This window comes from Typopeltis vanoorti, chromosome 16 (genome assembly GCF_054136105.1).
Source record: "Typopeltis vanoorti isolate ZY-2024b chromosome 16, IOZ_Tvanoo_1.0, whole genome shotgun sequence".
Lineage (NCBI taxonomy): Eukaryota > Metazoa > Arthropoda > Arachnida > Uropygi > Thelyphonidae > Typopeltis > Typopeltis vanoorti.
The window spans coordinates 37,128,269-37,155,353 of record NC_143564.1 but is presented as its reverse complement, the minus strand read 5'-3'; the positions used below and the strand labels follow the sequence as shown (position 1 = coordinate 37,155,353).

Genomic DNA, 27,085 nt, shown 5'->3' with positions numbered 1-27,085 from the left:
TAGATGATATTCGACCAGAAATGCTGAAGTATGGTGGTATAAGAGTCTTACAGTGGCTGCACTGCATAGTTCAGAAAGCCTGGACAGAGGGACGAATTCCCGATGATTGGAGTAGAGCTCTCATAGTACCCATATATAAAAAGGGAAATAAAACCGAATGTGAGAATTACAGAGGTATTTCCCTACTGAGTGTTCCTGGCAAGATCTATGCAAGTATACTTGAGAAACGGTTGAGAAGAATTGTGGAAGAAAAGCTTGGTGAAGAACAAGCTGGATTCAGGCCAAATAGAGACTGTCAGGATCAGATCTTCACTTTACGACAAATAGTCGAGAAAGCATGGGAATATAACAAAGATCTGTATTTAAGTTTTGTCGATTTGGAAAAGGCATATAACAAGGTGCCAAGAGAGAAGCTATTCAATACGCTGCAGTTATATGGTGTCAATGGGGCATTATATCAAGCAATACTTAGTCTTTATCTGAGTTGTGAGTCAGCAGTTAGAATTGAAGGAAGTACAGGAAGATGGTTTAATGTTAAATCTGGTGTCAGACAAGGATGTACATTGTCCCCTCTGTTATTCATTATCTATATGGATCACATTATGAAGGAAAGTGGTATTAAACCTGATATCAAACTTGGAGATGTTAATCTCAGATCTTTGCTTTATGCGGACAATGTTATAATTCTAAATAAATCCACTAGATGTCTACAAGATTCCCTGACTAAATTTAATAACTGTTGTAATAGATATGGTATGAAAGTTAGCAATAACAAGACAAAGACAATGAAAATAGGCAGAAGCAATGAAAATATCAACTGCATTGTGAATGGAGGACCTATAGAACAAGTAAAATATTTCAGCTACTTAGGCACAATTTTTACTGAAGATGGTAAACTAAATATAGAAATAGACAACAGAATCAGCAAAGCTGGTATCGTGGGAAGTCAATTGAATAAATTCATATGGAATAAGAAAGAAATTAGTCGGAACACTAAATTAGCTGTATACAAGACTGTGTTCAAACCAATTTTAACTTATGGATCTGAGAGCTGGGTCAGAAGTAAAAGACTTGACCAAAGACTAGAGACCGCAGATATGAGAGTCCTGAGAAAGATTAGAGGTGTGAACAGATGGCATCAATGGCAATATCATATTAAAAATGAGGATATTAGGAAAGAACTTGACATTGTCAGCATCCAGGAATGCGTTAGCAGAGCTAATCTCAGATGGTATGGTCACTTAAATAGAATGGGAGAGGAAAGATTAGCAAAACAAGTGTTCTCTGCCAGGTTGGCAGGAAAACGACCCAGAGGAAGACCAAGATATAGGTGGATTGATACGGTACAAAGTGCCTTAGATGATAGAAATATAAGATCTGATAATGTTGGAGTCTTGACAAGTAACAGACTGATTTGGAGGAAAATTGTAGATAGGAAGTTAGTAATGATTTAATTTTTTCATGTAGTACTGTCATATCCTGTACACCCCTTGAGGGTACATGGCAGGAATTTGATGATGATGATGAGGGCATCGTCAATACTGACTATGCCACAGAGGCTTTAAGCTAAGCTACATTGACACCATCTACTTCCTTACATATTAGGCTTAATGGCTTATCACAATCAAATAACTCTTCTTTCTAAAAACCTAATTAATGTTACGATAAGGCAGTTAATCCTATCAAGATATGCCAACTGTACAGATCCTATGGCTGGTTTGTATGTATTGTAGGATAAAACCCAACCCCACATAAAACATACTCATTTGAAATGCTCTATAAAGATTTTTTGCATCCCAGACAGGATTTGAACCAGGTTTTTCAGCCATAGCAGCAGCATCATGCTCCAGTCCTGAAGATACTTCAGATGCAAACTTTGTTTGCTTACACTTGGATAAAGGATTAAACTAAATATATAATTTATGCTTGTAGATAAGTTTAGACACTGGTGATTATTCATCTGCAACTTCATCTTCAAGACCAAAGATACAAAATAAATGCCGTTTATTTATTTCATCATCAATTTCCTGATATGTACCTTAAAGAGGTGTACAGGCTACCATGACAGTACTGCATGATTAAGTTTACATTCTTTCATTATTACTGATCTCCTATTAACAATTTTGCTCCAAATTAGTCCATTACTAATTTAATAAGCCGAAAGGCTATTTTACTAGCGAATATGTTAATAGAAAGGGGGTTAGTAAATCCCTTTATGTTTTTATAGCCAGGTACGAAACTCGGATCGAAATCCATAGAGTTTCATGCCGAAAAACTATCAGCGAGCCCAAGTGTAAATGATCACTTGGGTAGTAACAAGTGATCATTTACACTTGGTGGAGCAAGTTCCGTCACTAACTTTAATATTCTCTCATAATGTAAAACCCAGCTCCTAAGAGATGTATATATACAGTTTTACATTATGAGAAGTGATCACTACCCAGACCGGTTTCAACCTTTTTTGAGGTCTCATCAGTGAGTAGGTAGACCTGGAATATCAAGGTTTTAAGTGAACATTCTATATCTTCGGCAATTCGATAGTAGAGGTATGCAAGTTCATGTTCACTTAAAACCTTAATATTCCAGGTCTACCTACTCACTGATGAGACCTCAAAAAAAGGTTGAAACTGGTCTGGGTAGTGACCTCTTCTCATAATGTAAAACAGTATATATACATCTCTTAGGAGCTGGGTTTTACATTATGAGAGAATATTAAAGTTAGTGATGGAGCTTTCCCCACCTTTGCATGGAGTTGCCCTGGTGTTGTACTACCCAAGTGATCATTTACACTTGGGCTCGCCGATAGTTTTTCGGCATGAAACTCTATGGATTTCGATCTGAGTTTCGTACCCGGCTATAAAAACATAAAGGGATTTACTATCCCCCTTTCTAGTCCATTACTTGTTGACACTCCAATACTTTAATATCTAGCATTTTGGTTTTCTAAGGCACTTCAAACAATCAATCCACCTAGATCTTGGTCTTCCTCTGGGTCTTTTTCCTGCCATCTTGGCATCAAATACCTGTTTTGCTACCCCCCCCATTCTGTTTAAGTGACCATACCACTTCAGATTAGCACTGCTCACACATTCTTGAATATTAACAGTGCTCAAATTCCTTCCTAATATCTGCATCTTTAATATGATTTTGCTATTGATACAATCTGTTCAGGCCTCTAATTTTTCCCAGAACTTTCATATCTGTGGTCTCTTTGATCAACTCTCAATTTTGAGAGTTGGGTTAATCAAAGATTAACCAAACTCTTGGCAGGAGCTTTTAGGCAGGGTAAGCTGTCGAGTGGATATGCAGACATCAGTGAGGCAGTTGAGTATAAGAATGTATAAAATGCCTAAGTTAGTATCCCATTCTGGTAACAAACCACCAGAATGGGATAGTTAACATAAAGCATCAAGAGAGTGATGGGCCTAAGGGACTTTTGCGCTTTATGTATGTACATGCCAGGAGCATTTGGGGGAGGAATTTTTAGCATTGGTTAGTTCATCCTGACCATAGGTTATTGGTGAGACATGGCTGACAGAAGATGATATAATTAGTGGGATAGAATGTGAAGGATATAGTGTGTTCAGGGAGGACACAGAGAAATGAATGGGAGAGGGGGGGGTGCAACCAAAGATAGAAGTTCAACTGCAGGCCAGTGAAAATAGCACATTTGAGGCTATCTGGTGTGAAGAGGCCAGCAGAACAAAATATACAGTTGGATGCTTCTATAGAACATCGGATGGAAAAGATGGAGATCACATGCATCAGCAAATAGGTAATTATTATGGGTGATTTCAATTATAAATAAAGAAACAACATTTCTTTATTTACAAATGTGCCTCTTTCAGAAAGCATTGAATTACTACAACAGGAATTTCCTTCAGACATTGTAAACGTATTTGATTTTGTAATAAATTCTGGTTATTTTTCCTTTAAAAATAAGTTGTATCAACAAATTGAAGGAACAGCAATGGGTAATCCTCTTTCTCCTGCTATCTCCAATTTCTTTATGGAACATTTTGAACGACGTATCTTTGACAACATTTCTCCCAGACCTACTCATTGGTTCAGATATGTCGATGACATTTTTGCTATATGGAATGGCTCTTTGGATGAACTTCAACAATTTCTTAAGTTAAACGCATTTCATCCTAGGATCAAGTTTACCCTAGAAGTAGAATCAAATAAGCAGTCAGCCTTTTTAGATCTTCTAATTCTTTGCCAACCAAATGGTAACCTACATTTCTCAGTTTATAGAAAGAAGACTCATACAGGCCATTATATCCATGCGGAATCTCATCACCATCCCAGTCAAAAGGCAGGAACTATTAAAACACTGGTTCATCAGGCCCACTCCTTTTGTTCTTCAGACGATCTTTTACAGAAAGAACTACAATATATAACTTCTTCCTTTCTATCTAATGGTTATAAGAATTGCTTCATTAAAAGAACTTTGAGTAGTTTTAATATGTCTTCCTCTTCAAACACAGAAGAAATAATGCGCATTACTATCCCTTATGTACAAGGCATCAGTGAACGTATAGCAAAAATTTTAAAACCACTGAATATTTTTGTTGCCTTTCAACCGTTTAGAAAAATCTCCACCTTTCTTACTTCTCCTAAGGACAAGCTTCCACACCTTAATCATCCAGGTGCCTACCAGATTCCGTGCTCTGGTGGATTATCTTATTTCGGACAAACGGGAAGATCTGCCTCTATTCGGCTAGAAGAACACCAATCTTATATTGAATACTTTAAACCTGAAAAGTCTGGACTTGCAGAACATGCCATCTTCACTAGACACAGAGTTCATTGGAGAAAGACAAGAGTTCTTCACAAAAGTCAGTTTCTCATGGAACGCCTTTATAAAGAAACATGTGAAACTCTACTTCATTCTCCTAACTTAAACAGATCCGACGGCTTACGTCTATCCCCTTTATGGGAGATAGTACTTTACAAATCAGCTAATCTTTCCTAACTTTTTTTTATTTTTTATTTTTTTATTTTATTTAGGAAATTTATTGACCTTTTTAGTTATCTTACACCAGCTACTTAGGTGGCGCTTTTTGGAATTGTCAGTTATTGTTTAATTTGAGCTTAATGTACTGAAGATGCCTGTGACACACAGGCGAAAATTATACTATTAAATAATCTTTGTACGTGAGTTTTTTCCGTTATTAATTTTGTATGTATACCACATTGATCAAACTGTACTCCAGGAAATTGATGAAGTCAGAGATTTGGGAGTGTTAGTGGATAGGAAGTTAAAGTTTAAAGGGCACACAATAAAATTGGCTAAAGCAGCTCATCAGTTTACTTGGTTACTGAAGCATACTTTGACAAGCAGGTAATTATTTCTCTTTATTGAGCCTTGATAAGACTCCCATCTTGACTACTGTGTGCAGATCTGGTATCCTGGGTTTCTTGGTGATGAGGAAGAGGTGGAGAGGATTCAAAAGCAAGTGACCAAGAGTATATGGAATGAACCTTACAAGAACAGGTTGAAGATTTGTGGGTTACAGAAACTGGTTGATAGGCAGAAAAGGGTGATATGATTTTAGACATACAAATTACTGAAGGGTTTTTACAAGATTAATACAGAGGAAATTTTTCAGAACAGGTTTGGTGGTGGGAGAACTAGCGAGCCATCCTTAGAAACTGAGCAGGAGTGTAGGTTAGCAGGGGTGTTAGAACTAGGTGTTTTGCTTGGAGAGTGGTGAATGAGTGGAATAGGTTGCAAGAGTCTGTTGTGGGTGCCATGCCTGTTAATGAGTTCAAAGCAAAGTACAATAGATACTGCATAAATGTTGGATAGTGCTTGGTATGATGTTTGGGGCCCTTTCAATGAGTCTAAGGACTCCATGGAGTAGCCTGTAATAATAACAATAACTATTACTACATATAACAAATCATAAATCTGTTCAACCATTGAATACTGTCTCCATATTGGATGGTACCCTAAATTTTTTTTTATTCAGTACATTTAATGATTCATTTTAGTGATTCACACAGCTGCATGCATTTTTTAAAGATATTTCCATGGTCACTTTTCAACAGAATTAGTATGGTAATTCCTCTAAACCTGTTAAAATACATGCAGCAGTAATCATCACCTCTTCACAGTTCATGCCAGAACTTGCAGAACAATTTTCTTTCTCTTCTTCTTTCTACCTGTCATTTAGAACTGCTACCCCTTCTTGCATATTTCCCAAAGATTACAATCTGCAGGTCTTCAAAGCTTCCATAGTACTAATGAACTGTTGGTCAAATCACCTCTTGCCACCACCGAAACCTTTTGTGGATAGAATTATCATTAAGAAAGTGTTTAATTGAACAATATTCTATTCTGAAAATTTCCCACCTTGTTATCTGACAGTGACTCGGGTTTAAGACGTTTAACTTCATTTTTAGTTAATTTAACACTATGATAATTCTTTTCCATAATTCTTAGCTTTATTATTTAGAAGTATTGGTATGATGTTCGGAGGCCCCCTTCGATGAGTCTCCTCTCAAGGAGTCAAAGATTCATTGAGGGAAGCTGCAGGTCACCCACACTTGCTGTCATACCTTCTCTTAAACTCATTCACACGGGATGCATTCACTACTTTAACAAGCAACTGTTCAACTTACTCACTGCTCTGTGAGAGAAAAATCTAGATCAACTCCAACACAAACTTAACTTCCACAGAAGTCCTCATCCTCTAATTATGTACATATAATGATAAATTTCAGCAATCAATATCCTATAACACCCTTTCAGAAGTTTATAGACCTCTACCATATCACCCCCTCTTTCTCCTACTTACCATGTCTTTGGTCCATCATCCATCTTTCCTCATAATCTATATTTCATAATTCCAACATCATCTTTGTTACTCTTCTTTGCACCCATCCCACAGTTTTTTTGTTTTTTTTTATTCCCTCCAAATCTAGGAGACTAAATCTGCCCACAGTAGTTCAGGTGCAGTTGTATCAAGGCCTTATAAAGAGACAAAATAGCTTCCTTATCCTTACATGTCAATGTTCATTTCAACATTGCAAGTATCCTCTGAATTGTATTTACAATGTTTTGCAATGTGACTTTTGAACATTAGTTTCCTATACCCATAACTCTGTGATCTCTAGCCTCATCAATTTGTTATAACATAATACCATCCCACCAATATAATATGCAGTTAAACCTCAACACACCAAACTTTATAACTTTATGCCGACACAGCATTGAATTGACAGTCATTATCATTTGTCCAGTGTTTCAAGCTTTCTCTCTTCCTTTGGCTTACATCTAGACTGGCAAAGATGGAAGACACTGAATAGATTTTGTTCCAGAATGGGCAGATCAAAGCAGAATATGGCCAGCTCTCTTCCTTCGGCTTACATCTAGACTGGCAAAGATGGAAGACACTGAATAGATTTTGTTCAAGAATGGGCAGATCAAAGCAGAATATGGCCAGATGGGGCTACACAGGCAATGACAGCTGCTCATGTGGTGAAACACAAACCATGGATCATCTTCTGCAGTGCTGCTCAATAGACAATAATATATGTACCCGAGAAGATTTAATGCAGTGTAACGAAACAGCTTTAAAGTATATTAATCACTAGATGAGTGAAATCTAACATTTTATGCAAGTGACATTTTTATCTCTTGATGCAGCATTTCTCAAACTTTTCCTATGACAGATCACTTCACAAATCTTGAAATTTTAATGGAACACTTTGGTTAGAGTTGAGGATCATCGGTCTCGTATTCAACGTAAAGTAAAGCTAAGCACACACTATCATAAGCAGGCTGTATTGCATTGCAAAAATGCAATAGTGCACACTACAGCCGTGCCAAGCAGCAGCGCATTGCATTGACCTTACTTGTGACCACACGTTTCCTAGAATAGATACCTCCGTACTTCACTTGCGCTCGGAGGTGTTGCCAACCGTGGGCAGCTGAGTCAAGGCCAGTGTGTGCTGGCCTTAATAACACAATCCACACACAAAGTGAGGAGCACCTGATTTTCAAACATGTTTGAACTTGTCGCAGCATTTAAAACCATTCCAGGCTGATATCAATTTCGGTAATTTTTCACGGAACACTTATTCACTTTCCATGGAACATAGTTTGGGAAACCCTGTCTTAATGTATTTTGTTAATCCCTATTCTTTTAATGGCTATTTCTTTAAATGTATGCTTTTAATAATTTATATGTATGCTCTTACGTTTTCTGTAGTTCACACATGAAATAAATAAATAACTATTCTGTAAGTGCTGCATATCAGTAGAATCCCCAATTGCACTTCCTATCATTAAATCAGCAAGCAGTTGAACATCTCCTGTCAAGTTCTTCCTGATATTATTAATGTATAGACTGAACAACAATGATCCATGGACTAAACTCCAGGGCACACCACCGATCACTTTAAATCTGGCAGATTCACACCCACAATATACCGCTTTCTGATATCTGTCTGTCAGCCACCTACTAACTCAGTTCAATAGTTTATATTTCAATCCCATATTCTCTATTTTATGCAATGGTTTTCTTGTAGTATCCTATTACATGCCTTAGTCAAGTCAATCAGTATCAGAGTGCATATATTCCCTTTATCTAAATCAACTACAACATTATCATAAAATACGAGCAAATTTTTAAAACATAACCCACCCTTTAGTAAACCCATGATGTTCTTTGCAGAGTTTAGCTTGTCTGTCAACCCATTTCTCTGTGCAAGTTTTTACCAACTTCTCCAAAATCTTTAATGTCACTCCAGAGATACTGACAGGTCAGTAGTTGCACATACTGGTTTTTGTACTTGTACAATGGAACTATCATACATTCTTTCCATTCCTGTGGGATCTTTCCTGAGCTGAGACTCAAGTTACACAAATATGTCAAGTGCCACTGGCATACCAACATCACCTACTTTGGTCTTCTTTGTCTCAGTAACCAATGATCCAGTATTAACACATTTCAATATTAATATAAACTACCTAGTGTGCACATTTCTAAAAATGTGTACACACAATAGTTTATATTAATATTGAAAAATTCTATAACTTTAATAATAGCTACTAAATATGTTTTGCTGATGACATTTTTCAAATTTTCATTTGCAATACGGGAAGATTTTTATATAGAAAATGCAAGTTAGCAAATATTTCATTACTTACACATAAACAGGCAATTTTCCTACTAACCATTGTCTTATAGCTAATCCGCAGTTTTTTCCATACATTGCAATCTCCTTTGTTACACTAGGTGATGCAATGTGAATGAATGAAATCAAAGAAATGAGCTTACCTTTCTTTAGAGAGAATAACAGATAATCCTTGGATTTCTGATAATTCATGAGCTGTTAAGGATCCTCTATTTTCCACCTAAAATTAAAACACTGAACATTAAAATTTACACTCTAGCAAGAAAAAAAAAAAGCAATATTTTAACGAAATCTTTCTTTAAAATAAATTCAAGTTTTCTTTAGAAACTTTAATATACTGATATTTTATCTTAAGTTACAGAGACATTTTTGAGGTTGAGAGATCAAAACTTACAGTGGAATACAATAAAGAAATGAGTAAGTAATCAAGAGTGGCCAGTCTTGCTGTTTCTGGTAGAGGGAAAACATCAAGATTTTTTTAGTTTCTGTTACCCATATTTATTCATAAGTGTTCTATAATGCGTAAACTAACTTCCATTGTCTTTTTTCAAACAAACAGTTTCATTTGATTAATTTCTCTCATATTCCACATCAATGTGTTCACTTGATTCATCACCATACCACATTTAGTCTGTTGTCTATTTCCATATTCAATTTGCTGTTTTCACTAAATATTGTCTAAATAATTGAAATATTATTTTACTTGTCTTTTCCACTAAGGATACAGCCAATGTTCTTGCTATTTTCATGGTTGCCTTTATACTGTTGATTTTCATACTAAATTTGTTATAGCAGTTATTAAAATTCTGAAGACTAGTATTGCATTTATTTAGAAGTATAACAATCTGCATGAAATAAGAGTCAAGTGGAATATCCCCAATCCTGATGTCAGGTTTAATGCTACTTTTACATAATGTAATCCATACAGATAATGCACAAGAATGAAGATAGTGCTTACTCTTGCCTTACATGTAATTTTTCATCAAACCATCTTCCAGTACCTCCTTCACTTCTAGACTTATAATGCTCTACATTATGTCTCAGTGACACTATATAATTGTAGTGTTTTAAACAACATTTCTCTTGGGATCTTATCATATCAGATCTTATGTTAATTAATTGTTGTTGTTGTAAGGTGTTTTTAAGTTTAGACTCTAAACTTAAAAACACCTTACAACAACAACAATCCCATTTGACTTGAATTTGGCTTGTTCTTCCACAGTTTTCCTTCTACAAATTTTTTTCTATTCCCATGTATGCTTGCATAAATCTTATCTGGAATATTCAAGTAAGGAAATTTCCCTATATTTACAGTTTTATTTCCCTTTTTTTTATAGATGGATACTATGGGTAACTGATATTCAATTTTCTGATTTGGATTTCTTAATTATGCAGTATAAACACTATACAATTTTTATACCTCCTTATTGGAGTATTGCTGGTCAAACACAGTATACTTAAGCTACCTTTCTACATCAGGTTCTGATGGCTTTTTCTACCTCAAATATTCATTTGTACTCCTGACTGCATTCTTCTTAAATATTTTCTACTACTGTTCAAGAGGAATGGAATTACTCCAGAAATAGGAGACATAGGCAGGAATTCATTTGAAACAATCTGGTTGAGATTAAGGCCAATAAAACAAAATATGCATTTGGAGGGCACTGGTAATCAATGAGTCTATACGTGGATTGTGGCAGAAGGAATGGTGTAGGATTTGTTGATCTGTGGTCAGTGTTTGACAGAAAGAAGGATTTATGCAATGCTGATGGACTCCATCTAAATGGTTTTGGTGTTAGGTATCTAGAAAGAGCTTTGTTCACCAAGCATGCTGAAACACAAATTCAGGAAAACTTAAGCAATTAAGGTGGAAGCAAGTGAGTTTGTGTGAAGGTATCCATGAGGCGAGTGAGTGTGAGAATGACCAAGTGTAGATCTAGTCTCTCAAGCAAAAATATTTAATAGAGTAGTCAATTCAAGAAGTAAAGGTAGGTGGGAGACTAAAAGAATGCTGCAGTTTCTATATACTAATGCCACTAATGCCAGAAGTATCAAGAACAAGAGGGAAGAGTTTTTGACATTGGTTAGTAGCCTTGCCAAAAGTTACAGGCATTAGTGAGACTTGGCTAACAGCAGATGATGTAGTTACAGGGATAGAATGTGAAGGGTTTAGTATTTTCAGAGAAGACAGAGAAGATAGGATGAAGAAGGAGTACTGCTAATGATAGCAGATTAATTGCAGCCAAAAAGAATAGGAGACAGGTGGGAGGATGGCTGTTCAATTAAAACAAATCTGGTGTGAGATTAAGGCCAGCAAGACAAAATATACAGTTGTTTGATGCTATAAATCAGGGAGTTCCACAGATGATCTGGAAGACACGCATCACCAAATTAGCACAAATGAGTACATGCCGAGTGATTATTATGGGTGGGGGGGGACTTCAACTATGGAAATATAGACTGGAAGGAAGAAAGATCACATGGCAGGAAGGAAATAGAATTTATACACTTACTAAGAGATAATTACTTAAGACAGCATGTGATGGAGGAGACTAGGGGTGGGAGGGTATTGGACCTGGTCATAGGATCAGAAAAGCTATTCTATCCATAAGCAATGTGATCACATTGCCTCCAATTGATGAAAGTGACCATGTGGTCTTGACTTGGGCGATTGTACAACATGAGGAATATTCTGTCAAGAAGGGGTATATGTGGAACTACAAGCTTAAGAAAAAGCTTAAATCTGTGCCATGGCATAAAACAATGCAGAATAAGGATGTTAGTAGTGCATGAGAGAGAGTTATCTAGAGGAAGCAGTATTAAATTGTATACTTAGGGTAAGGTGGGTTAATCAGGTAGGAGTTAGATGGATGAGTAATATCATTAAGCATGAGCTGCAGGAAGAAAATGCTGTGGAGGGTATATAAAGAGAAAGGTGACCAGCAAACTCATGAACAGTACAAAGCTCATGCAAAAAAGACAAAATCAGATTATGAGAAGAATCTAGCCAAGCAGGCCAAAGGAAATTCCAAAGAGTTCTTCTGTTATGCGGCAAGTAAGAGGAAAAATGACTACAGAAGATTAACCTTAATGAGTGATGATGGTCACGAGGAGACAGAAGCGGATAAAATAGTCGAGTTACTGAGTGACCACTTTGCAAGGGTATAGCATCCTAGTGAGGTTAATGCTTTAATCTACGTTAAACACTAATGTGGGAACAGAGGTGGATGAATTGGAGGTTCTTAGGATATTGAAGAATAAATGTCAATCCAGCTGTGGGATTAGATGGGATATCAGCTAGGGTTTTACCAGAATGTGCAAGGGAACTGGCAGTACCTTTGACTAGGTTCTTTAATTTAAGTATCAGCTCTGGTGGAGTTTCAAGGAAATGGAAAGAGGACAAAATAATTTCCTTGCATAAGGGAGGTTCTAAGACTGAAGTAGCAAATTACATACTAATCAGTATCTCAGGCATGGTGGTAAAAGTTCTAGATAAATTGGTCATAAAGACAATTCAATAATAGATAGATGGAAATATGGTACTGTATGAGGGTCAGCATGGTTAGTAAATTACCAACCATGCTGCTTTTGTTAGTAAATTACTAAGGCTTCATGCCTTAGTAATTTACTAACTTTTTATAATAGAGTAACAGCTGAGCTGGATAAAGGAAATGGCTACATGATGAATTTGCTGAATTTTTCAAAGGCATTTGTCAGAATACCACATGGAACTCTGTTACACAAATTAGAACAAATAAGGATGGATATGACACTGGTTAAGTGTATAAAAGGGTGGCTGCTGGACAGTTATCAAAAAGTGGAGATGAGAATCGAGGTGAAAAACAGGTAACTAGTGGTGTGCTGCATGGTTCAGTGCTGGGACCACTGCTGTTTAATTTGTACATAAATGATATAGGAAATACCCTGAAAGGAAATATTCAGTTGTTTGCTGATGATGTGATATTAGGTAGAATAATACTCAATCAAGGCAATGTGGAGAGCTTGCAGGACAATTAAATAGGCTGTTAGTATGAGCAAAATATAATGAGTGTCAGTTTTATGTAAAGAAATGTAAAGTTATGCATTTTGGGATAAATAGATTACAAGCAATGTATCACATTGATGGCACTGTACTCCAGGAAATAGATGAAGCTAGAGATTTAGGGATGATGGTAGACAGGGTTAAAGTTTAGAGCACATAATGCTAAGGTAGCCCATAAGATTACTTGGCTATTGAAGAACACATTAACAAGTGGAGATAAGGAAGTTGTTATTCCTTTTTATAAGGCCTTGAAATGCCCACATCTGGATTACTGTACTCAAGTCTGGTTCCCTGGGTTTCTTTGGGATGAGGAAGTGGCACAGAGGATTCACAGGTGAGTGACCAAGATGGTGAGTGGCCTGTGGAATGTTCCCTATGAAGACAGATTGAGGGTCTGTGGATTGCAAAAGTTGGTTGATAGGAGAAAAAAGGGGATATGATATAAACATATAAGCTGCTTAAAGGGTTTTATAAGATAGATGCAGCAGAAACTGAAAAAGCAGTTTCAGCACTTGGCTAGAGGGACCAGAACAAGGGATTATCCCTGTAAGTAGAATACAGGTGTGGTTAATAGGGAGGACTAGTGTGTGTGGACTAGATTTTTTACTTGGAGAGTTGTGAATGAGTGGAATGGGTTGCTAGAGTAAGTTGTGAGTGCTTTGTCTATTAATGGTTTTAAGGAGAGGTATGATAGATTGTTTAGATAGATTGGGTTTCCCATGATGAGTCTTCAGACTACATGTAGGTGCCTATATAATAATAATAATAAATCCAAAATATCTACCTTTAATGTTATCTTTATCATTCCTTTTACAGTGCTATTCTTAGCTTTATCAATGTCTCTACAACATTTTACCACCTCTCTTATATTTTCTATATTTATATATAATGATATGTGTGAAGATAAACTTCTAGAGTGCTAGATAATTTCAAGTGCAATAATTGCAATGATGCAAATCTGAAAGCACACCCCAACCCAACACCACCAGAGTTAAAGATCAGTACTATCAACATAAGAAGCCTGAATGGCAAAGAAATGGAGCTAGCTGAGGTATTAGATAAGTACCAGATTGACATAATAGGGGTGACTGAAACAAAAAAGACAAAAACTGGTGAGATCTTTCTGAGCAATAAATACGAAATGTTATATTCAGGCAATAACAATCAAGGAAAAGAAGGAGTAGCCATAGTATTGAACACAAAATATGAGACTAATCTTCTTGAATGGCAGGCAGTCTCAAGTAGAGTGATGTGGGCAAATATCAGAATGGGGAATTGGACAATGAGACTTATTTGTGCCTATGGTCCCACAGAAGGTTCTACTAAGGTAGAAGTGGAGGAATTTTTTGAGGATTTAGAGGAAGCATCTGACACGTTGAAAAAGGAAAAGTTGGTCCTTGTTGGGGATCTAAATAGCAGAGTAGGAAATGATTGTCAGACATACAAAAATATTTTGAGAAAATTTGGAGAAAACAGCAAAGCTAATAATAATGGCAAATACCTGTTGGATTTCTGCTCAGGACATGGACTGGTTATTACTAAGTTCCATGTTCCAACATAAAATGAACACAAATTCACATGGAGAGAAGAGGCAAGGAATAAGAAAAGTCTCATTGACTATGTTATTGTTGATAGTGATGTTTTCTCCCTTGTGCAGGACACCAGAGTGTACAAACGATTTGAAATTGGAAGTGATCTCCATTTAGTCTTGAGCAGGATAAAACAAATGCATATTGAAAAGAAAAACATATAAGATAAGTTTAAAGCAAATTAAAGTTGAGCGGTTCTCAGATGTGAACTGTAGACTAAAATACACAAAGCTTATTGAAGAAAAAATGAAAGAGTTTGAGAACAGGAACCAAACCATGGAAATTCAGTGGCAAACTTTGAAGAAAATCCTGATTGATTCAGCCAGAGAGGCATGTGGTGAGTTGTCTGCAAGGATAGAAAAATCAGAACTCCATGGTGGACACAGGAAGTAAAAGAGGCAGTGAAGAAAAAGAAGAAAGCATATCAAAAGTTCCTGGCAAATAAATCAGCTTGTGCTCTTAGAGAATACAGAGACAAATGTAAGAAAGCAAAACACTGTGTAAAACTAGCTAAACAAAAGTCATTGGAGGACTTTGGCAAGAACATAGAAAATAAATATCAAGAAGGTGGCAAAATATTCTGGAGGTTGTTGAAGAAGCTTAGAAATGGAGGAAAGAGTGCTGTAAAAGTAGTTAGAGATGATAAAGGTGACATGAAAATGGGAGAAAAAGATATCCTCGAAGTATGGAGTAATTACTTCGAAAAATTGCTAAATGAAACAAGCAGTTATAGCACAGTGGTAAAAAAACACCCAACAGGCATACAGTCATGAATACATATCCATACTTGAAGTAGAGAAAGCATCAAATGCTTGAAATGTGGAAAGGCAGCAGGAGTAGACGATATCTGACCAGAAATGCTGAAGTATGATGGTATAAAAGTCTTACAGTGGCTGCACTGCATAGTTCAGAAGGCCTGGACATAGGGACGAATTCCCGATGATTGGAGTAGAGCTCTCATAGTACCCATATATAAAAAGGGAAATAAAACTGAATGTGAGAATTACAGAGGTATTGCCCTACTGAGTGTTCCTGGTAAGATTTATGCTAGTATACTTGAGAAACGGTTGAGAAGAATTGTGGAAGAAGCTTGGTGAAGAACAAGCTGGATTCAGACCAAATAGAGGCTGTCAGTATCAGATCTTCACTTTACAACAAATAGTTGAGAAAGCATGGGAATATAACAAGGATCTGTATTTAAGTTTTGTCGATTTGGAAAAGGCATATGACAAGGTGCCAAGAGAGAAGCTATTCAATACGCTACAGTTATATGGTGTCAATGCGGCATTATATCAAGCAATACTTAAGTCTGTATTTGAGTTGTAAGTCGGCAGTTAGAATTGAAGGAAGTACAGGAAGATGGTTTAATGTTAAATCTGCTGTCAGACAAGGATGTACATTATCCCCTCTGTTATTCATTATCTATATGGATCACATTATGAAGGAAAGTGGTATTAAACATGATATCAAAATTGGAGATGTTAATGTCAGCTCTTCGCTTTATGCAGTTGATGTTATACTTTTAAATAAATCCACTACAAGTCTGCAAGATTCTCTGACTAAATTGAATAACAGTTGTAATAGATATGGTATGAAGGTCAGCAATAAAAAGACAAAGACAATGAAAATAGGTAGAATCATTGAAAATGTCAAATGCGTTGTGAACGGAGAACCTGTGGAACAAGTAAAACATTTCAGCTACTTTGGCATGATTTTTAGTGAAGATGGTAAATTAAATATGGAAATAGACAACAGAATCAAGAAAGTTGGTATGGTATGGTAGGAAGTCAATTGAACAAATTCATATGGAATAAGAGAGAAATCAGTCAGAACACTAAATTAGCTGTATACAAGACAGTGTTCAAACCAATTTTTAACTTATTGATCTGAGAGCTGCTTCAGAAGTAAATCACTTGACCAAAGACTAGAGACCGCAGATATGAGAGTCCTGAGAAAGATTAGAGTGTGAACAGATGGCATCAATGGCAATATTATATTAAAAACTAGGATATTAGGAAAGAACTTGACATTGTCTGCATCCAGGAATGCGTTAGCAGAGCTAATCTCAGTTGGTATGGTCACTTAAACAGAATGGGCAAGCAAAGATTAGCAAAACAAGTGTTCTCTGCCAGGTTGGCAAGAAAACGACCCAGAGGAAGACCAAGATATAGGTGGAATGGTACGGTACAAAGTGCCTTAGATGATAGAAATATAAGATCTGATAATGTTGGAGTTCTTGACAAGTAACAGACTGATTTGAAGGAAAATTATAGATAGGAAGTTAGTAACAATGTAAATTTTTCATGTAGTACTATCATATCCTGTACACCCCTTGAGAGTACCTGTCAGGAAATTGATGATGATGATGCAAGTAAATTTTAGAATGGAAAATTAAGCAGTGAGATTTATGCTGATGATCACTGAGAAGGTTCTATTAAGAAAGAAATGGAGTGATTTTTTTAATCATTACAGAAGTCAGCTGAAAATGGAAAAGATGGTCTTGTAGGCCTAAGAAGCAGAGTAAAAAATTAACAGACATTGAAATGATTGGAAAAATTTAGAAAGGGCAATGCTAATAATAATGCAAAAGTATTCTAGATTTCTGTTCAGGACTAAAGAATCAGGCCTTGGATAGAGATCAAGTGTTTGCATTTGCAGAGGAGAGGAGAATCAATGCCCTCATTCCAGTAAGGATTATTTTAGTTATTTGGTAAGAGCAGATGTTTGAATTAGATGAGCAGAAACAGAAATCAGACCATGGAAAATTAGCACAGAAATCCTGGGGGGGGGGGGGGGGGATCATACTACTGGGCGCTGTTGTGATATTGAGTATGAGGCTGTGATTGGATAGGATGAGATTGATCTGTAGAAAAGAAGATGTGGATAAAGTTGTGCTCAGAATAACCAATAAGAGAGCAAATGTCTACAGTATTTGGAGGGAGAACTGGTTAAGAAAATGTCCTTGACAGGAAAATAAATTTGGGTTATATCGTGACTAACAGCATAGGATTTGGCTGGAATGCTAGCTCAATCTGTAAAGAAGAGCAGCTGGTTTGCATGATGAATGTTAAATTTGATCTCCTAAGAAAATAACTTCATACTCTGGGTAATTAGACTGTATAAAATCAACTTTTTAGAGATAAGCAGTCAAAGAGGGCAGCAACAGTTGTCTGAAAGCAGCAAATGAAAGCTATAAAGTGAGACATGGAAATCTTGAGTCAGAGCAGATCATAAAGCAGGGATTTCAGGTTTAATAACCTTTAGCAAGGAACGCCTCATGACAAAAAAAATACATATCTTTTTTGCAAAAAGCATCATATAATAGTGCACCTAGAATAGCTGACTGAGTGGATAGCACACTGCCTTCCAACCAACAGGTCTTGGGTTTGAATCCCACTATGGGTGTGAATGTTAATAAATATCTGTTCTGAACAAGCTTGTACTGCTCCTCAGGTTTATGAAGTTTTTTTTTTTTTTAAGACAGCAGCCTGGGTTTTGTATACTTCATTAATGTTTATATTGATATAAACATTAATCAGGTATACATGAGGTAAACATTAATACTCAGGATGAAGTGATGCAGAACTTGAATTCTTGGTCTAGCTTCCACTGATGAGACCTCAAAAAAGGTCGAAATCGGTCTGGGTAGTGACCTGCTCCCATAATGTATAACATCATACATCTCCTAGGAGATACGTTTTACATTATGAGAAAATAATAAGGACAGTGATACGAGCTTGCTCCACCTTTACTATGAGTTGCCCTGTCATGAAAGGTTGGCATACGCCTGTATCTGCCGAAATTTTTATAGTCTCTCTCTCTCTCTCTCTCTCTCTATATATATATATATATATATATTCGGCATGAAACTCTTGTAGTTTCTATATTTGGCTATGAAATAATGTTGGATTCAATATCCACTTAATTGGAATAATTTTGCATTGCCGAAGCCAAACTTCGGCAATGCAAAATTACCAGTTCTGGCTCTCTTTGTCAGTACTTATCAATTGAGCCTGCCTGCCTGCCTGCCTGATGTGGAAGAGGCACACAAATGGTAATGAGAAGTCCCATTGGTATGATAAATGCAAAACACTTCCTGGCGTGAATATGTTAACTAACATTTTGGCCTCTGAATGTATATAGTAAGTGTGTTTTTGCCAGTGGATAACATCTCCATTTTCCATTCTTCAATCTGTCTTTAGCTAGTCGATTTTTTTTATTAATGCATAATTAGTGCATTCAATGGCATTATCTAATTTGTTTTGACAGCCATCTAGAGCTAAAATTCATCAGACCTTTTGTAAATTTGGTTCATCAAAATCACATCTGCTTTTTTTAGATGCATATACAAGTGAACAGCATTCTGGCATTGATAATATTTATCAGACAGATAAATATGTAGGCATTATTATCTGTCTGCATAAAGCAACTCAAGAATGGATAAGCTAATAATTATGAAACGTAATATTTAAGAATTTGAGGGGAGAAAAATTGCCTGGCCACATTAAATATCGGCCATATCTGGACTACATCTCAAAATGGTCATTCTGAGGATTCAAGTTCTTTCTCCCATGCAGGACCCAGAAGAAAGAGTATTTTGAGATATAATCTATACATGTCCAATATATACTATCACAATAAAACATCCTCCTTACTTTTCAAGTATAGCATCTTAGCTACAACTGACTCACTATACCCAACTCATAAGGATTAAAAAATAGTTTGTTACAGTAAGTGAGTTTGTTGTAATAGTTTGCTATAATGACAGTTAAAAGTTAAATGGTTATTCAAAGCCACCACCACCACTAAAAGCAGATTCACCAACCCAACTGCACTGATGAAATCATTACAAAGCTATACAAGGGGGACTGAGAAGTTCTGATAAACACCTAAAACAAAAACGATATTTTCTGGTTAGACTTTTTTCTCAGAGTATCGCAAATGATGCAGCAGGTGTTGTAACAAGTGTATAACATTTAGTGGACAATATGTAGAATAATGTGTAAATCACATAGTTCTTCCTCTGTTACTTCATGATGATTATCAGAACTTCTCATCCCCCCCCACTCCCCTGCCTTGTATTCTGATGTAGTTAGCTATTTTAAGATATAAGCAAAGAAACGATAGTAAAGTAAATTATTTTGCTGCACTTTACTATAGTAAAGTGCAGCAAAATAGAATCCTGCTATTGACTACACAATAAATTACCTACAAATATATTGTACAGATACACAATTCAGTTACCTGATTATAAAGCAGCATTATTATAAAATGTAGATTTTATATAAACTTCATCTGTGCAGTTAGTCTAGTGGCTATGCAATTTACAACCATATGCCTGGGGAAAGCATGTCCTAGGTTCGATTCCTGTCACCGACGTAAGGAGCTTAAGGATATTCCTCGGCCATAGCCAAGTTAGCCAGTCTTGAGCATGGACAGCAGGGTTTTTTCCCCAGTTTATCTGGGCTTTTTCATCCCGCAAGCAGGCAAACCGGCCCTATGAACACACATGGATACAGTCACGAATATCGGCCTTAAGGAATGCAGCAGAGGAGTGGCAATCCGACTGCATTAATACGACAGTAACCCCTCATTAGGAGGGGACTCAACCTGTCCTAGATGGATGAGAGGGATAGGATAGGATCTATATAAGAGTAAGAACATTAAGCCTTACCATTTCTTGTGTCTGTTTGGCTTCCTCTCTGTCACTATGGGATGCTAAGCGTAAAACTTTAACGTGACTGTCAAATGTCTGCAACCTTAAAAGTAATCACCTTAGTTTTAAAATATATCATGGCTCACTTATTCAATGTGTTTAACTTTATTAATAAATACACTGACAAAGACAAATGTGATTTATTTATAATATTGAAAACTAGTGAGACATAGAATTCATTCTAAGTATATAAAATGATTTAAAACAATACAAATCATTTAATAAAATAATTAAAGTGTATTTTCATATGGATGACATGAAAGTTCTTTGGGGGGGGGGGGGGAATACATTACTCATGATTAAACAAAAATTAGAAGACAGAGCCATCAGAGCCTTATTAGAGACCTGAAGTGGTTACTGCCATGTTTAGTTTCCAGAGCAAGGCTTCTAGTTTCTCTCCTCAACCTTCAACCACAAAATGCAAGTGATATCCTTCAAGAGCATGTCAAACATACTGCAGGGATCCAGACCTCCTTCACCTTTGAGAGTACAGGAGTAAAGTAGTTCTACAAGCTTGTTGCCAGTTAGTATGGGGGGGAGGAGATTATTAAGGCCATATTGTGGTTTGGAAACTGGATACACTCTGTATGAGCAACATGTTCAAGAGTATTTTCTCCCACTGCATGTTTCCTTTCTCTTTTTCTCATCAATTTTTATAGCACTAAATATGAAACTAAGATATAGTGACTGTAGTTTGCTAAAAATTTGACTATGCAATAAGTAGGAAAACCTATGCAGTCTACAATTGGACAGAGTGGAATGTCATTATCATGGATCTTTGGTAAACTATAGAACCTAGATGTTCTTGCAAAATAAGTTTTTAGCTGAAATAAAGAGCCAAAAGGCTTCACTCTTCGGCGATGTAAAATTATTTTAATTAAGGGGATATTAAATCCCACATTATTTCAAAGCCAAATAAGAAACTCAAAGAGTTTCATGCTGAATATATAGCAAACTATAAAAGTTTTGGTGAGTTGTAGCTTAAGCTAAAACACATGGTTCAATACTAGGGTAACTCATAGCAAAGGTGGGTAAAGTTCTGATCACTATTCTTGGTATTTCCCATAATGTAAAACCCATCTCCTAGGAGATGGGTGATGTTATACATTATGGCGGAAGGTCACTACCCAGACCGGTTGACCTTTATTGAGGTCTCATCAGTGAGTAGGTAGACCTAGATAATACTGAGATTATAGTGAAGAGAACTTATATACTGTACTTTGCTATATGAGTTGTCAAAAAGGTGCACCATAAATTACTGAAATAAAGAGCTAAAAGGCTTCATTTTGGCGATGTAAAATTATTTAAATTAAGGGGATATTAAATCCCACATTATTTCAAAGCCAAATAAGAAAATCAAAGAGTTTCTTATTCAAGTTGTCAAAAAGGTGCACCTTTTTGACAACTCGTATAGCAAAGTACAGTATATAAGTTCTCTTCCCTATAATCTCAGTATTATCTAGGTTCACCTACTCACTGATGAGACCCCAATAAAGGTCGAAACCGGTCTGGGTAGTGACCTTCCACCATAATATATAACATCATACACCTCCTAGGAGATGGGTTTTACATTATGGGTAATACTAAGGATAGTGATCAGAACTTTACCCACCTCTGCTACGAGTTGCCCTAGTATTGAACCATGTGTTTTAGCTTAAGCTACAACCCGCCAAAACTTTTATAGTTTTCTATATATTCGGCATGGAACTCTTTGATTTCTATCTTTGAGTTTCTTATTCAGCTTTGAAATAATGTGGGATTTAATATCTCCTTAATTTAAATAAGTTTTTAGCTTTTCTATGGTGTCTGCATCTAGACATATAACTTTGTCTAGAAGGGAGGTTAATTTCTTAAGTTGCCTGTTGGTTGGTATGTTGAATGATCTCATAATAAAAGAGAAATTTTCCTTTTGTAATTTGCTGAATCCATGACTATTGTAGCTTTTCACTTGTCTGCTTTGGTGATAATAAGGTGACTGTTATGTCTTAGGGAATGTAAAGCTTTCATTTTGTCCTATGAGATGTTAGATGGTGGAAGCTTGGTAGGATTCTACTTATCACGTAGCCAAATTTTTAGCAAACTTACTGAAATCTCAGCCAAGTTGTGCTCATTTATAAAAAAATCTTTGGATTTCCTAGACAAATTCAAAAATGTTTCCATACAATGTACTGATCTTATGGTGTGCTTCAATTCCTATTTATTAGTGTACCTCTTAAGGAGACATTGCAGCTACTTTCTGAATCATTTCCACAGGATATCGTAAAACTATTACACTTCATTATGCATTCTGGATACTTTGTCAAAACAAGTTCTACAGCCAAGTGGAAGGAACTGCCATGGGAAGTCCACTCTCTCTCTCTTGCTCTAGCCAACTTTTATTTAGAGCATCTAGAAGACATCCTTTTCTCATCCATACACCCACAACCTTTGTTTTGAGTTCAATATATTAACAACATTTTAGCTGTGGCCCCCAAATAAAGAAACTTTACCAACATTTTTAGCTACCATAAATACTTTGCATTCTTTTATACTATTAAATTAGCTATAGAAATTGAAAGAAACAACAAATTATCCTTTCTAGATCATCCACTCACAATAAGGCGATTTAACTATATCAGTGTATCAAAAGCACTTTCACTGGATGCTAGATTCTTCAGCAATCTATGCACCATCCTTCTCAAAATACAGGAATTATAAAATTCCTGTATTTTACTGTGCTAACATTATTTGTTCGACTCCTCATCGATTACAGGAAGAATTCTTAAATATCAAACAATATGTGAAATTAAACGGCTTCTCAGAAAGGACTACACAACATGTTTGACTCCTACAAATCTAACCGAAACAACAAGGACACAGTACTTCAATTTCCAGTACCATACATTTAGTGGCTACTTTTATACTTATCAATAAACTATCAACTTGTTTCCCCTCTTCAAAAGAAAAATACTCACTAATGTCTCTCCCTGGCATATACCAAGTTCCTTGTGACTGCCATCTATCCTACTTTGGATAAACTGGACACTCAAGAGAAAAAAAAAAAAAGAATACAAAAACAACGATCATATATTTGCCAGGAAATCTGATAAATCTGGCTTAGCTCAACATGGAATAGACACAGCAGACCACAATATTCTTTGGTCTGTAACACACCTACTACATCACTGTTGGTAAAAATTTGGGCATTTGTTTAAAGACTGCTAAAGCCTTACTTCACTGCCTGAACTTGAATCAGAATGACTGTCTATCTTTATCAAAAATATGGAAAAGCCTGATTAGAATAACATATCATTAATTAATTTTTTTCAATTATGATTAACCTTTACATTAGTTATAACATTACACTGTTGTAGTATAACATCATGCGACTCTTTCTGTTTCAAATCAATCCATCGTTTGCATTCGCAAACAACGGATTGATTTGATTGATTGATTTGTAATCAACTGTCTCTGCCACTGAAGATGGTCTCTAAGTTTCAGACTGAAATATCTGACCTTCTAATCAAATAAATAGTATTACTTATGCTTTGTGGTTTCGTGTAAATAAGTAATATTTTAACATCTTTTACATGTTTTGATATATGGATATCTCTCTCTCTCTCTCTGGAGCATCCTTCTAGCCCACACAGGACATGAAAAAGAGAGCAATAAATTTTATATACCCAATGTTTTTTTTGTTTTTTTTAGAGTAGATCCAAATACTTTGGTCAATTCATAACCTAGACTCAAAGTATGATACAGCCATTGTTATCAACAAACACAGGAGAGGTTAAAAATATATCTGCTAAAACTTTAATGTTTGATGTACTTGTTACAATTAAGACTATTTTAAAGAGTTATACAGGCTTCATAAGAGCTGCAAATTTAAGAAACTCCTCCTGTGGCTGATAGTAACTCAGTGACCAACCAGAACAATGTGACTTCTCTGAGAGAAAAGTGCCTATAGTCCTCATGTTCTTGGAGGTCTCTTTTGTGTATAGGCTAAACTAATGTTGAAATGAAAGGAGCAGAGGGGGGGGGGAGATTGTAGAGAAGCCTGAATTATTAAGGCTTCTCTACAGTCTTAAACTGATATGAAAATGAGGGAGAGATATATTCTTTATTTCAGATTCAGAATACAGAAAAACTTCAGATTTTCCTCTTGGACACGTTTGTAATTTTCAGCAGCGTGTGTGTGCCATATTATACTTAAGATCCAGATTCATAACATTCATGTTTTTTACCTCAAGGAAGAAAGGCATCTGTCAGCAATAATTAAATACCTTTTTAAATTAAATTATTAACAATATTTTATCTTAATCATAAATGCATTAAAAGGCCCAAAGATATGATTATAGCATGTGGTGTGCCACATGAAAGTAAACAAAGACATGTTCAACAAAGGTTCAATCCTATGTTAATTAGCACCTTCTATGTGTGGGAAGGAAATCATGGTCATTCAGTCGCATGTTGATAGTCTGAACTTTTTGGTAGAATGAGGCAGTATTATCTTGATTAGGCAGGTGTGTGTGTGCGTGTTCATAACACTGTGGCCAATTCTCAGAATAATATCTCATATGTTGTATCGATATAAATCAAATATTTAATTTTTTTTTTTTTCAGAATCTAATGGTCTACACACTCTGACCAAAAAGAAACCGATATACTCTCCCTCAGCTTTGATACAGCGTTTGGCATGGTCAATTAATTCGTTCAATGAGTTTTTTATATCATTTTTTGGGAAACTGTTGAGGGTCGTGGTTACCGCCGCTTGAACGTTTTTTACAATGGTGTCGTATCACTTTCTTTTCATCGGCAAATGAAGTCAGAAGAAGAAAAAGAAGCCACAGGGTGCTAAATCAAGTGAATATAGCGAGTGATCCAACAGACAAACTTGGTTTTTGCTCATAAACTGTCTCACAATGTTCAAACGATGAGATGGTGCAAATAGCAAATTAAAAAAAAAAAAGGAGAATTCAATTTACGAAGGCCCAAACTCTCGGTCAAAATGTTGTGCACAGTAGAATTTGGAATCCTCAATTCATCTTCAATCAATCTCACAGACAATTTTGAGTTTTCTTTGATGAAATCATGCACTTTTTGGATGTTAACTTCGCTCAGTCCAGTTTTTGGACTGAGCGAAAGAGCATTCATCACTGTATGCTTTTTGAAGCATTTGATGTGTTTTGGTAAAACTTTTACCAAGTTTAACACAATCGCAGTTCTCTGTTTGAAACTCATTTTCTGACCGTTTGTCAAAACACACTGTCACTCTGTCACCATAACTCAGCTTCTAATGAAACAAACGTCATAAAGAGTTGACACAACACTAATGAAGGTTGTCACTTTTGACAACATAAAGATACAACAGGTGACACCACTAGTTTCTTCTATTTTCGAAAAGTTCGGTTTATTTTTGGACAGAGGGTGTATATTAATAGCACAGTTTGCAATCCAGACTGCTGCAGTGTACATATTGGACAAATTTTCCAAGTTCATCCAGTTATAAAGCAATTTAAGGAGTGCCTATTCTTGTGTGTGTGCGGATAGAATCAACGTCAATTAAATGGCACATAGATTCATTTCTAAAGCAGAAAAAACACATTTATTCTCTGAGAGGATAGACATGTTTATTCTGAGATTGCAGATATGTGTTTGATTATGACAGATGGAACTAGAATGTAAACACTGCATATTTACCTCCCTGCAGGATTTCTGCATGCACATGCATATCATATTGCTGTTATCTGCAAAAATGGCTTCATGACCAATGTGAAATATCATTTAATAATTTAATGAAAACTTATTTATTATCCCCAAACATCTGTCTTATTCCTGAAGCAATGAGTGATAATCAGTATCTAAGTATCAATACCAGGTTAGTGATCTTATATGGAAAGGTTATCTCACACACAATTTGGTAACTAAAAATTGATTAGTAAAACTTGAATAGAGTAGCATTCCTCAAATGCTGTAGTAACTTTGGTAAATTTAACCTGTATTAAAATCACGCCCAAATTTTAGTCTCCAAAAGCTCTACACATATGCTTTCACACTAATGGTACCATTCACATGCTGCAAGATGAACTTTCCAACACACTGAACATTTGGAATAATCTGCCACAACTCTACAATACTCGCCTCATCATTAAATTTGGCTGCCTTACTCTACCAAAAATCTGACAAAGAGAGTACATCAGCTTAATGATCAAGATCCATTCAGTGCAACAGAGGGCCAGTCAGGACAACAGGATTGTAAAATTTAATTTAATCTTCCACATTGCCTCAAACACCCCCCACCCCCCATGTTTCCTACCCTTTTATTGACCTAACAGCAGAGGTATGGAGAACGAAGACATCCTAACATCCAAACAAGGTATGTGCAAAATTTCTTCCTCTATTAGTCTGCATATATTTACCTCTAAAACACACTTATAATGCCCTAAAAATTCTTGAGTAAAAAGCCAATGTATTTAAAATAAGGGACACTCCTAAATGGAAACAGGCTAAAATAGCCATATAAATAATAGTTTTTTAAGAGGAGTAACATGGAAATTTTCCCAGAAATAATACCTATATTTACTTGTGTTTTGTAACCATACAATCCTT

General features: G+C 36.0%; 1 protein-coding gene across 1 annotated transcript in view; it reads right to left on the bottom strand.

Moving 5' to 3' along the window:
* The window catches only part of Vps36 (vacuolar protein sorting 36), a 211,821-nt gene that overhangs the window by 12,282 nt on the left and 172,454 nt on the right, over positions 1-27,085 (bottom strand). The window contains exons 11-12 of the mRNA XM_090406161.1: positions 20,456-20,540; positions 9,294-9,370 (exon numbers count right to left, since the gene is read on the bottom strand). Coding sequence (XP_090262287.1) covers positions 9,294-9,370; positions 20,456-20,540 — 162 coding nt within the window. The remainder of the gene's footprint in view (positions 1-9,293; positions 9,371-20,455; positions 20,541-27,085) is intronic.